This window comes from Centruroides sculpturatus, unplaced genomic scaffold (genome assembly GCF_000671375.1).
Source record: "Centruroides sculpturatus isolate CEXI.00-Female unplaced genomic scaffold, Cexi_2.0 scaffold732, whole genome shotgun sequence".
Lineage (NCBI taxonomy): Eukaryota > Metazoa > Arthropoda > Arachnida > Scorpiones > Buthidae > Centruroides > Centruroides sculpturatus.
In genome coordinates this window covers 47,859-60,433 of record NW_019385037.1, presented here as the reverse complement: position 1 = coordinate 60,433, position 12,575 = coordinate 47,859, and the positions used below count along the sequence as shown (strand labels likewise).

The window sequence follows — 12,575 nt, the reverse complement described above, 5'->3', positions numbered from 1 at the left end:
GCATTTACTTAAACGATCAAGTATTTTTAATTCTATACTATTTATTAATTTAAATTATTAGTAATTAGTATTATTAGTCCAATAGTGTAAAAGTTTCTTCTGTACGTTTTATAAAATTTTAAATTAGAAGAAGAATTATGAAAACTTAAATCAATAATTTATTTAATAATATATCTGTGTATTTAAAAACATTTATTTTAAATCGTATATTTGGTGTTTAAAATGTTCTAAATGTTTTAAAGGATTATATTCTCTAGAAGAATTTCTAAATTGGAAAATGTAAGGTCAGGATTTTCGCGTGGGTTTCGTACCTGAAGCGCAACTTAAAACCGATTACTTCATAGAGATACATTCGAAGGAGATACTTTTTTCAAATTTATAAATAATTACTTAAATGATTTTTAGTATTTTAAGTAGATAAGTTTAGGCTATAACCGTCAACTTTCTTTAACGTAGGAAGTATCGGGAACTGACTGTCTGTATCTCTCTAATCCGGCTTTTCCGGAGTACCTTGTTCGGCAATCGGGTCAATTATGAATTCGAAATTCTATTCACGAACCAAATTGTTCGATAAGTGAGTCGTTCGAATATTTAATGAATAAAAAAAAGACTGAAAAAATTTGACTGAATTGAAAAAGCAGTTTAGTTCTCAACAAAACATTCTAAAAAAATCTGTTGTTAAAACTAATACATGTACAAAAGTTAGCTATTTAATTAACCCCTTCTTCTAATAGCTGAAAAATTGCCTGAGAAAGGTAAGCCACTAACAGATGATGAATTAATAAAAGAATGTATTGTAATTGCTTTTCATGAATATTGTTTCGAGAAAGTGAATTTATTCAATAAAACGAGTCACTCACATCAGACAATTAGTAGAAGAATTGATGACATAACTGACAGATGAATTTCAGACCCAATTATCTAAATATGTTTATTACAGTTTAGCATTAGACGAAAGTACCGATCAAAATAACACTGTACAATTGATTATTTTATCAGAGAAATTGATGCCAATTTTAATATTACTGAAGAAATGTTGAACTTATGCCATATGAAGGGTGTATACAACAACCGGCAGGGACATATTTGAGCACTTTAATTTAGTCATTGAAAAGTTCAATATTGATAGAAATAAAATTTATTCGATTAAAATTGATTGTGCTCCTGCATTTTAATTGGTAAAAATAATGAATTTATTACTTTATTCAACGAATCGTTTGATCATGATATACGAGTACTCAACTACCATTACTTGATTCATCAACAGCAATTATGTGATCAAAAGTTAAACATGAATCAGTTGATGACAGATCTTGTGAAAGTTGTGAATTTTATCAGCTAGAACTCATTGAACATCAAAGCAGGGAATCTTTGAAAAATTATCACAGAGAACATTTCTATTGATTTTATAAAGAAGTTCATTCTTTCAATGAATTTTATGAAATTGTCCATTTATCTAGAAAACTGTTATGCATGTGGAGTAGTACACACTGTTGTGAACAATTCTCTTCGTGCATGAAAAACATCAAAACTGCTGAAAGAAATAGGTTGTGTGATTCCCATTTATTTAACATTCTTAGAATTAAGACTAGTACCATAAAAGCAGACACAGTAGAGCGTCGTTTATCCGAATCAATTGGGGACTGGGGTTGTTCGGATAACTTATTTTTTCGGATAATCGATTATTTACGAAAAAATACATTAACCTATCCCATGTTGAAATTTTTCTCCGTTGCGTGTCGCATCGTGTTGAATTTTCGTCGATGTTAAGCTTAACGTAAACTTTTTAAAATAATAGTCGTGGCTATTATATCGTTAAACATTATTTTTTTATAAATATACTTTAGAAGTTGATCTAGTATCAAAAACGTTCGATTCAGCACTACACACAGTCCTCAGAAAAACACCATACAAAGGTGCCAGTGCTGCCAGCTAAAACACACACATAAACAAAAAAAATATTGGAGTAACCAAGGTCTATGTAAGAAGGTCAGGACACGCTCCCGTGATTCTATGCGGCAGTGGCCATTTTGGGACTCATCGATAGAGCTCAACATACGTGGTTCCTGCGTGAGTCGACTATTATTACTTATATTCGTACTGAAAACGTTAAGCAATGGGTTATTGTGTTGCACCTAATTGTAAAAGTAAGTCTACCGACGTTCGATTGTTCAGATTTCCTGCAGATAAGCAGAGGAGAGCGAAATGGGTGCAGAACTGCAGACGGGATAAGTGGCAGCCAACTGAACATTCTAAACTGTGTGAGGTTAGTGTATATCATGTATTTTTCTATAGTTACTGTCTTGAAATGTATACGTGAGCTCACATTAAATTATTTGTTGTTCAGCTTCATTTCGAAGAATCGCAGTTTGAACTGAAAAGAGCTGACGGAAGGAAGCTGCTGAAATGGAATGCGGTTCCCACAATTTTTAATGTGAAAAAGTTGAAAAATGTTTTCTCATTTGTCTCCATAAATAATTTCATTGTTTAAATTTTGAGTATTTATTTGTGATGTGACTTGGTGAAATTGCTTTTTATACAAGAATAAAGAATCATTTTATGTAAATTAGCATTTGTATCTTGTGTGTTAACAGAGAAAGAAGTTATGTCTCAGATAAGTTCTGTTAAAAATATCATTAAATTATGTTTAATATTATCCTTTTGATTAAATTTTATGTAATTAGGAAAATATGACGTTTAAGCCTTTGTAAAGCCAAAAATGTTCATTAATTAAACGTTAGTCCAGTATTTATCTTTTAAATGCATTAAATTGGTAAATGCTTTAAAATAAAATTTTGGATAACTTCATTGTATATTCTTTATTATACTTTAAATTTCCTTTGATGTTATTGCATCACTTTACGAAGTGTCTATTTACGTAATTGCAACAGTTTTAGCACCTATTTAATTAGTTTCAATCACGACAGAAAATGATATAGATGATTGTTTCTTTTAAACTATTTGATCGAAAAGTTACATAAAATTGGGGTTGCGTAATCATCCGAAATCATTATTATATTTTCGACTGAAAATCGCTGGATTTATGCATTTTTAGTTTAATTAATGTCGTATATAACTGACTGTTCGTACGAGTTTGCTTAAAACACGCGACTCAAAAAGTCCCAAAATGGCGGCTTAAGAAGCGTGTCCCGACCTTCTTATATAGACCTTGGGAGTAACCAAAGATTGCAGCGCCACAGCACTAGCGAAAATTTAAATTTGTGGACTGAAATGCTTTCGGTTAACCGACTTTCGGATAAACGACGCTCTACTGTATTGACAATACAGTATTATAAAAAGAAGGCAATGTCAAAAATTACATCGAATTTATTTTTATTTTGTGTGAGTATATTTTTTTACTGTTAATAACACATTTTAACAGTATTTTTGTAATTAAATATATTTGTTATTAAAATTTGATATTCACATTTTGAACTTTCTAAAAGCATATATTTAGGTAAGGTACCTTTGTGGCCAGTTGAATATACCTAAATTTCTAATTTGGCCCATTATAACAATGAAAAAAAGGTTGAACAACTCTGATTTAGAGCAGTGATTTTCAATCTTTTTTATCTCAAGGCATACTTGAATATATAATTAAATTTCCGCGGAAAAATCACGTGATTTAATGTTGTGTTTGTAAACATTTCGTCGCCATATTACTTGCCACTTAACACAATTCTTTTTGTCTATATTTTTTGTGAATAAAATAAAACAGTATTGTTGTTCCAAATATTTAAAATTACGTAAGATAACCTTTGTAAATATAAACAGGAGCGACCCGAAAGTCAACATGAAGGGGGGAAACTAGATACTTGCTCCTTCAAATACTATAATATAATATAATATAATATAAGGGTTACAAGTATAAAATAATCTAATAATTTTAATCTTTTCTGTTGTTTTTTGCCCGAGCAACGCCGGGCTTATCTGCTAGTATAAATATAACTTTATACACAAAAGTTTCTAATATAAGTAATTATATTTCAGAGAAGGATAAACTACATGAAGTGTAGTATATGCTGTAGATCTATATCAAGGTCCTGTACACGGAGATTTTTTAACCCTCCCATTTGGCAATTTAAACAGAAAAATAAAACAGTATATTACATATAAATTCTGTTATACTTGTTCAATTTTTCTTTTTCTATAGTATTGTATAACTCTATACGTGTGAGATCAGCCGGGGGTACAACACCGTTTAGGATCGTTCGTACCACTTAATCGGCACAGATTAACCGAAATCTGTATCCTTAGTTTCGAATCGTAAGATCCGATCTTATGTCAAGATTTGTTTGACCGGAGGGCGGTGATATTTAGGTAAAAGGGGAATTCTCGACTGTGAGGTCTTTATCCCAATTGTCAGGTTCCCGACACCAGTTAATCAATTGTTTACACGCGGATTAACACGCGTAGGAGATCTGATTCGGAATAAATAGAGGAGACATACTTATAAAATAAAACAAGAGTATATTTAATAAATCCAAACAAACGAATACAGAAAATCAATAACAACGAATATACGACAAGTTAAAGGTTACGACTTAATCTATGCTAATGCGCATTCGAGAGAGAGAGCTCACAAAATGATTCTAAACATACGACCTGTTAGTTGTCGTCGTCTTCGTTTCTGTAGGTAAGGACACCTTGTAAATAGAGTTCATATTACTATCGTATGGGAGATCAATTCGTGCACAAAATATAAAATTATCACTTCTTCTAAGTGTAGACTCGGGACTTAGTTTATCGGACTCCGTTATGGGCGTTGGCCATCAGGAGGGAAGCGTATGTGGAGTTTGGATGCTTCGGATCTGTCGAAGAACTCTCGCTGAACTCCTCGGAACGTATGTGGAGTCTGGACACTTTCAAATCGGTCGGAGAACTCCTCGAATTCTGACTAATTTCTCCTTTTATCTCAAAATTTCGTCCAATCATCGTTCAGTAACTCTTTCGTGAGAACGGATGAAAGGGGGATGAATGAGGGGTAACCATTTCCCATCTGAGCGAGATTTTTAACGGATAAGGGAAAAAACAGCGGATGTTCTCTTCTGTGGAAAGGAAGTGTCATCCGTCATCTATTTTTCCCACGTCTAAACACTATTTTTCTCACCAAAAACGAAGTATTAATTTGTCGATAATTTAAACATATTAATAAAATTATTAACTTAGACCCAGGGCCTTTCGGATCTCACATTACTCCCTTATCTTCAAAAATCACACTACATTTAAAGAAGGCGTGATTTTTCACTGCAATACATAAGTTTCGAATTGCTCTCTCTCTCTCTAAAAATTGCGTTATACATAATAATGAAATCATAAAAGTATACAATACTTCAAATTAAATTCAAAATTGAAATACATGGAAATAATATAGTAAACAATTCATCAGATTATTAATATTACTAAAATAAACACAATGAACACATGTGTCTTCGTCTGGAATTGACGGTAAAAGTGGACATAGTTCTGTCACTGGTTTCGAATACACCTCTCTGTTGCTGAGAGTCTCTATGGCAGCACCTCTGTTGGCTGACTTCTTATAGTTACACAAATTCAGGTATATTAGAAGATCATGTGATGTCTTCTTACTTTCAAAAAGCACCTGCTAAAAGTTCAAAGTTCACTTTGCAGTTGATATATTGTGTCTTCTTCCTGTATGTTGACACACTTCTTTCTTCTTTTCCTGCAAAAATTTCATTTCACATAACCACAAAAGTTCAGGTGGTTGAGTTCACTAAAGGTTATATGACTCTAGGATCATGTAAATCCATTTTGGAGCAAAGTTCAATTTCACCAAAGTATTGTTCATTTTAAAGGTAGTATGTTTATCAAATACATATCTCTATTAATGTCTCTCTCTCTCTTAATACTACACTAAGTCTTACATCTAGACTATTCTATAAAATATTATGTCTATTCTAATCAATCACTTTAGTTTATCAATTTGAGTGGGGTGTACATTCCTTTAAATAAGCTTTTTGTTATTATTAGGAACGGTACTTACAAACTAACGATATATATGAACAAAAATTGACTATCAATAAATCAATATAAAAGTTCAATCCAATGAAATAATCATTCAAAGAAAGTCAAGTAGGGATTAAAATCGAAGTGTGCGAACAAAGTGCTTCCTTGTCTGTGTTGAGCTTGAAGCTTGTTCAGTTGATCTTCCAACAGGTTCGGCTATTTCCGGTTCCTCTTCTTCTGTATTATTTCTTTGAGGAATTTCTTGAAGTGGAATGTCTTGTTGTGACAGTTCCTGGATCCTCTTCTCAAATCTTTGTTTCCAACAAATATACTTGACTATATAATATATGCAGATAAGTAGAATTAATATTCCTATACTTCCAAGGATAATCCATATGTATGTGATTGGAATTGTTGGAGTATTTGATATAAAAAGATCTTCATTTTCTTTCAATAATCTGTCCAAATCTTTCTTCATTTGCTCGTATGATTTTTTTGCTACCTTAATATCGTCGTCTTCTTGCTTCTTAGGATTCTCCTTATTCGTCTCAGGATTCTCTGTAGTATTTAAATTTTCTTGCAATTCCTCTAATTCCATCTTGGAAAATATTGTTTCAATTGGAGGTATAATAAACTTAGGACTGCTTCTTGCGATGACAGTTGATCTCATGTGAAAATGCGAAGTGAGGATAATTCCAGGTAAGTATCCTATACATGTATTTGGTAATCTTATTATTCCAACATTATTCAATTTACTTATATTAGAAGGTGATGAATGCCAATTATGTTTAGCAGAACATTTCACTACTAATACCAATGTAGAGGGTGTAGAAAATACCCATGTTCCTTGCTTGTCTATTCTTCTAAAGATTGGATAAAATTCCTTTACAATTTCTTTGGAACAAAGTTCTGTTACTTTCAGATCATTTCCGATGTATAAAGAATATTCGCAGCTCTGATGTGGAGCTCGAAATATCGGAACGTCCGGTGAACAAACAGCAAACTGTGATATTTGGCAAACAGCCAATTCGTGATGACGTAACAACATGTACGATTGACGATCCATTGACAATGCTAAAATGGGATATTCAGTCTTAAAATATGCATAAGCTTTCAATACAGGAATATATGTAGGTAATCCCAAAATTTCGTAAGCATCGAAATATCCACTAGGCGTTTTCAATGGCATTTTTGCGAAAATTCTTAATTTTCCTGGAAGTGCGATAGCAACTGTAGTAATCCACTGGTAAAATTTAAAGAGAGTGTCAGCTTTGACTTGCTCTATCAATGAATAACCTTCCGGAAGTTGTGGTTGTATTTCTCGTAACGTACGATACATCACTTCCTTTGAGATAAAATACGAGCTTAATTTTCCTTGCTCTAAAACGTCAATAGCTTCTCTTAATTCAATTATTTGTGTATGAAATTCTTGCATCGCAAATTCTATATTTCTCATGATAATTTCAAATGCTAAATCATATCGATATATTTTTAGTAAGTTCTCGAAGGAATCTTGTCTTCTTGACAAATTATTTATTTTCTGTCTGTTGTTCTTACTTATTCTCAAAGTATCGTTTAGAAGAGTCGCTTGTGACTGTACTAAATGAATTATACCTTTATTAATACGTTTTATATTTGTAATTTCTCCATTTAAAACTTCGATATCTTCGGATGTAGCTGTTCCGAATAAAAACTTCAATGCTTTTCCTCCTACGTCGATTAATCCTCTTCTCTTCCTACTTTCCCTATCAAGGATAACTAATCCCTTTAAATTATAATAGTCTCTTTTGTATTCCGAGAAAGATGATATAAGTATTTCGTATCCATTTGTAGGTAAGATCCGTCTTGCTTGATCCTTTCTTTTCTCAGTTGATACTCGCTCTCTGTTTATGATTATGGCTTTTAACGATTCAAGAGATTGTGTTAAAATCTCTACTTGTTGATCAAAATGATCAAAATCGAAATCATGGATCAATGTCCAATGACTTGATGTCATCAAAAAGTTCTCCTTGTGAATGAAAATAACACCTTTCTCGAATTCGTTTACTTCTTGTGCGTTATAGCTCCATTTTAAGTTGATCAAGATGCAAATTTGGAAGATGAATGTAATCGAGGACTTCATCTTCGTGTCTAATCCCATTATTGAAGAGGGTGAGCAAGCTTTCTTGGGAAATGAGCTTCGTCTTGTTTTTATAATTTCCGGAGAGCGTTCTCCACCTGTTGAAAATATTTTAATTGTTATAATATAAAGGGGAACTCCCTTATCTTCAAATTTTTATCATCTTCCATTTTTCTTAATACAATGAAAAGAAAAATTTTATCCCATTTAGTTGAACAGCTAGTAACTATTTGCCTAATATTTTTAACTAAATAAATCTAACACCTTCGATATTTCCAGAATGAAACAATCTACTAATGATAGAATATAACTTCTATAATTCTATAGAGATGCGGCATCGAAGTGAATCGGCTTTTTCCGTTTCCGCTCTATCCAGTTCCGCTTGTTATGACGTAGTTTCGCTTTTTCTAAACAAAATTCTTTCTTTATTTTCTTTCTAAGGGGTATTTATAAGGACTCCAAAATCCTTGTTCTCTATTACGATTATAATATACTTAATCTACTTCCTCTATATATTTCTTGTATGACTATATCGTCTATCTGATTTACATAGGATCTACTATTAGCTTGAGAGGTGAGTTCAAGTTTTCGTAATTTTCCCTATTCTATTTAATCTGCTACTAGTATTCCTTAATCAAGAAGGGAAGTAATAAGGATGATTCAACAATATATCGGCATTGATAAGCGACTTCCTATTTAATTATTTCCTCCAGTTATATATTTGTTTTCTTCCATTTTCCTTTCATTATTTCGTCCGGATTCATTACAGGGTAATTTTTATGTCTTTCAAAAACGGCTATCGGTATACGGCTTTTAAATGTTTCTTCTACCTCTAATTCAACTTCCCTAATTTCTGTATTTTTATCTTCCGTATTCATATTCTTGCCGGAGATAATTTTTAATAACGACATCAGTAGACATATTAATTTATAGAGATCCGCTATTAATTGACCTCTAGAGCGATTCATCTCTGCTCTGCGGTCGCCTCTGAGTTCTACCTTATTTTCCTTTATCATATTTTCTTGACGAGGCTCTAGATCAGTTTTATTTGTTAACTCCTTTTGTTTATGAGACGTCACGTTCTCTGAAAATTCTTTTTCTTTCCTAGTCTCTTGAAGAATTTTCGTATTCTCATCTCGTTTCGTTTCCTCAATGGGATCGCTATAAGTTTTCTTCTTATTTTCTCGTTCAATTTTACGCCCTATTTTCATATCCGTACCCATATTATTTTTCAGCTTAGTTAACTTACGCCCGGCCTTTTTATCTATCTTCTTCTTTGCTATACCTTGTTTCTTTTTAGTGTGTCGATTCGTTATGTGTGCATCTTGTTTATGGGGTCGGCGGTGAGGTGACACCCGCACACTGCGTAATACGCTAGCTTCTGAATACTTCAATTCGACTTCCTTACGATTTCTATTCATTTGATTATGTCTGAATTTCTGCGTTTTACCTCGGTAACTGCTTCCGTTTTGTTTGATAATTTCTTTATCGATTTGCGGTTCTCCCTTAAAATAATTTTTCCTTGGGGTTCGGGGAGAGCAAAAATGTACTTCCTTTTTATTTGGCAGTATAATCATTCCATTTTGGGTATCTATTTCCATTTGCTCTTGCTCTAGGATATCTCTGCCGATTATTCCCATGCAAGGCGCTGTAATTTCAGAACGCACTATTTTGCAAGTATTGGTGAATTTATGGCCTCGAAGTTTAAACTGGGGTATCGCAACACCTAATGTCGGAATCGTTTTTCCGGGGCGAATATCTACTTTGTCCTTTTCTCCAAGGATTACGGGTGCTCTACCTTCCAATCGTTTCGCCAAGCCCTTATCTATGACGGTAGTCTCGAGNACGCCGCTCGCGGAGGTTCTCTATCTCTCTCCATTTTAACTTATTTTATAATTAACTTAAAAATTATCTTATTTCTACGTATCAACTAGTTGTCTCTCAATCCAAATCAGATCTTTGATTATTTTATATAAATTAAAAAGTTCAAGACCCCACTCCTGCTACACCAGTGTGAGATCAGCCGGGGGTACAACACCGTTTAGGATCGTTCGTACCACTTAATCGGCACAGATTAACCGAAATCTGTATCCTTAGTTTCGAATCGTAAGATCCGATCTTATGTCAAGATTTGTTTGACCGGAGGGCGGTGATATTTAGGTAAAAGGGAAATTCTCGACTGTGAGGTCTTTATCCCAATTGTCAGGTTCCCGACACCAGTTAATCAATTGTTTACACGCGGATTAACACGCGTAGGAGATCTGATTCGGAATAAATAGAGGAGACATACTTATAAAATAAAACAAGAGTATATTTAATAAATCCAAACAAACGAATACAGAAAGTCAATAACAACGAATATACGACAAGTTAAAGGTTACAACTTAATCTATGCTAATGCGCATTCGAGAGAGAGAGCTCACAAAATGATTCTAAACATACGACCTGTTAGTTGTCGTCGTCTTCGTTTCTGTAGGTAAGGACACCTTGTAAATAGAGTTCATATTACTATCGTATGGGAGATCAATTCGTGCACAAAATATAAAATTATCACTTCTTCTAAGTGTAGACTCGGGACTTAGTTTATCGGACTCCGTTATGGGCGTTGGCCATCAGGAGGGAAGCGTATGTGGAGTTTGGATGCTTCGGATCTGTCGAAGAACTCTCGCTGAACTCCTCGGAACGTATGTGGAGTCTGGACACTTTCAAATCGGTCGGAGAACTCCCGCTGAACGTATGTGGAGTCTGGACACTTTCAAATCGGTCGGAGAACTCCTCGAATTCTGACTAATTTCTCCTTTTATCTCAAAATTTCGTCCAATCATCGTTCAGTAACTCTTTCGTGAGAACGGATGAAAGGGGGATGAATGAGGGGTAACCATTTCCCATCTGAGCGAGATTTTTAACGGATAAGGGAAAAAACAGCGGATGTTCTCTTCTGTGGAAAGGAAGTGTCATCCGTCATCTATTTTTCCCACGTCTAAACACTATTTTTCTCACCAAAAACGAAGTATTAATTTGTCGATAATTTAAACATATTAATAAAATTATTAACTTAGACCCAGGGCCTTTCGGATCTCACATACGGCTATATTTTAAAAAATAATAAACTGCACTATGAAAAATAACGTTTCTGTTTTAAACATCGCCCTGTTGTATATATATAAATGTAACTTTTTATACTCGTTAAAACGAATTTTTTGTAAGTTAAATCTCGGTGGTAAAGATAATAAGAGAATTGATAGAAACAAATCTGCAAAATGTACGAATAGCATCAGATTAATATTGAAAAACTGAAGAGTGATAACAATCTTGACGTCACTTAACAACGAAGTTCTGTCAAATGACCTATATTGTTTTTTTTTGTAATTAAAGAAACGTTTTAATAGATTAAATACATCCTTCCTGAAAGCTTAAATAAAACGTTTAATTAAACTGTAGAGATACTTTAAAATTTTCATTCTTTATATTAAAAACGAACGAGTGAAGACCGAGTAAAAAATAAAATAAAATATTCTATTTAATGCTAAAACAAAAGATAATTTTAAACGTCGTTATCTAAATGTCACTTTAATAGAGCGTGTCTGAAAAAAAAATTATATATACTATTAAATGACGATTCTACATACAAAGTAGAGAATAAAATACATTTTTAGTTTTGTCCATAATTAAATTTCACTAAACAGGAGCGACAGGAAAGTCAACATGAAGGAGGGAAACTGGATACTTACTTCTTCATGGGGTCGATTAAAAAAATTACACAAATTATAATCGTAAAAGTAATTGAGATGTGTAACCTTACACACTTGACTGTGGACACTTCGTAAGTCTTTTTGTATTGATGCAATACTGTATTCTTTAGTTTACTTGTAAAAAAATTCCATAAAAGTTAAATAAAAATTTATGATTGACACATTCAAACATCACTTATAACAAGGAAAGGATTATTTTATTCTTACTTTCACTGTACTTTCAAGGCAGAACAGGCGAAAGGTGTTTTCCTAGTATTATATATATATATTTTTTACATTAAAATAGTTTTCAAGACTTTTATTATTTTTTAAAATTTCGATGCTTTCATAGTTTTTATCAAAACTTCAATATTTCATTCCTGTTCAATTTAAAGAATTATTAGTTTAGTCGATAAAACAGAATTTAATTAACAGTTCGAATATGAATTAAATGTTTTCTTTCTTCATTTGAAAAATTTCAATATAATTTTTATTTAATAAAATTTTATACGAAATATTCTTTGAAAATTGATATACAATAACTTATAATAGAATATAAATGAATTTTAAAAAATGAAAAAATTAAAGTAAATAAAATACTATTAACAATTTTTCTAATCTATTAAACTAGAATTAGATTCTATTATAACATTATTAAATTAGACTATAATTATAATCGTTTATTCGTAATTAAAGATATTCCTAACTAGGAACATCCCGATACTACCGATACAGGAATTTTAAGCTATTTTCGGTTA

At 32.4% G+C, this 12,575-nt stretch overlaps 1 protein-coding gene across 1 annotated transcript; it reads left to right on the top strand.

Annotated features, from left to right (window-relative positions):
* Window positions 1-2,110: 2,110 nt before the first annotated feature.
* LOC111633724 (52 kDa repressor of the inhibitor of the protein kinase-like) lies at window positions 2,111-2,548 on the top strand. Its single transcript, XM_023378335.1, has 2 exons — window positions 2,111-2,266; window positions 2,348-2,548. The coding sequence occupies exons 1-2, from the start codon at window positions 2,117-2,119 to the stop codon at window positions 2,489-2,491; spliced, it is 294 nt and encodes a 97-aa protein (XP_023234103.1). The 5' UTR covers window positions 2,111-2,116; the 3' UTR covers window positions 2,492-2,548.
* Window positions 2,549-12,575: the final 10,027 nt, after the last annotated feature.

Bases quoted from the DNA above. Each gene is read 5' to 3' on its own strand.
- LOC111633724 (XM_023378335.1), top strand. From the start codon at position 2,117: ATGGGTTATTGTGTTGCACCTAATTGTAAAAGTAAGTCTACCGACGTT. The intron at 2,267-2,347 runs GTTAGTGTATAT...TTTGTTGTTCAG, and splicing joins AACATTCTAAACTGTGTGAG to CTTCATTTCGAAGAATCGCA.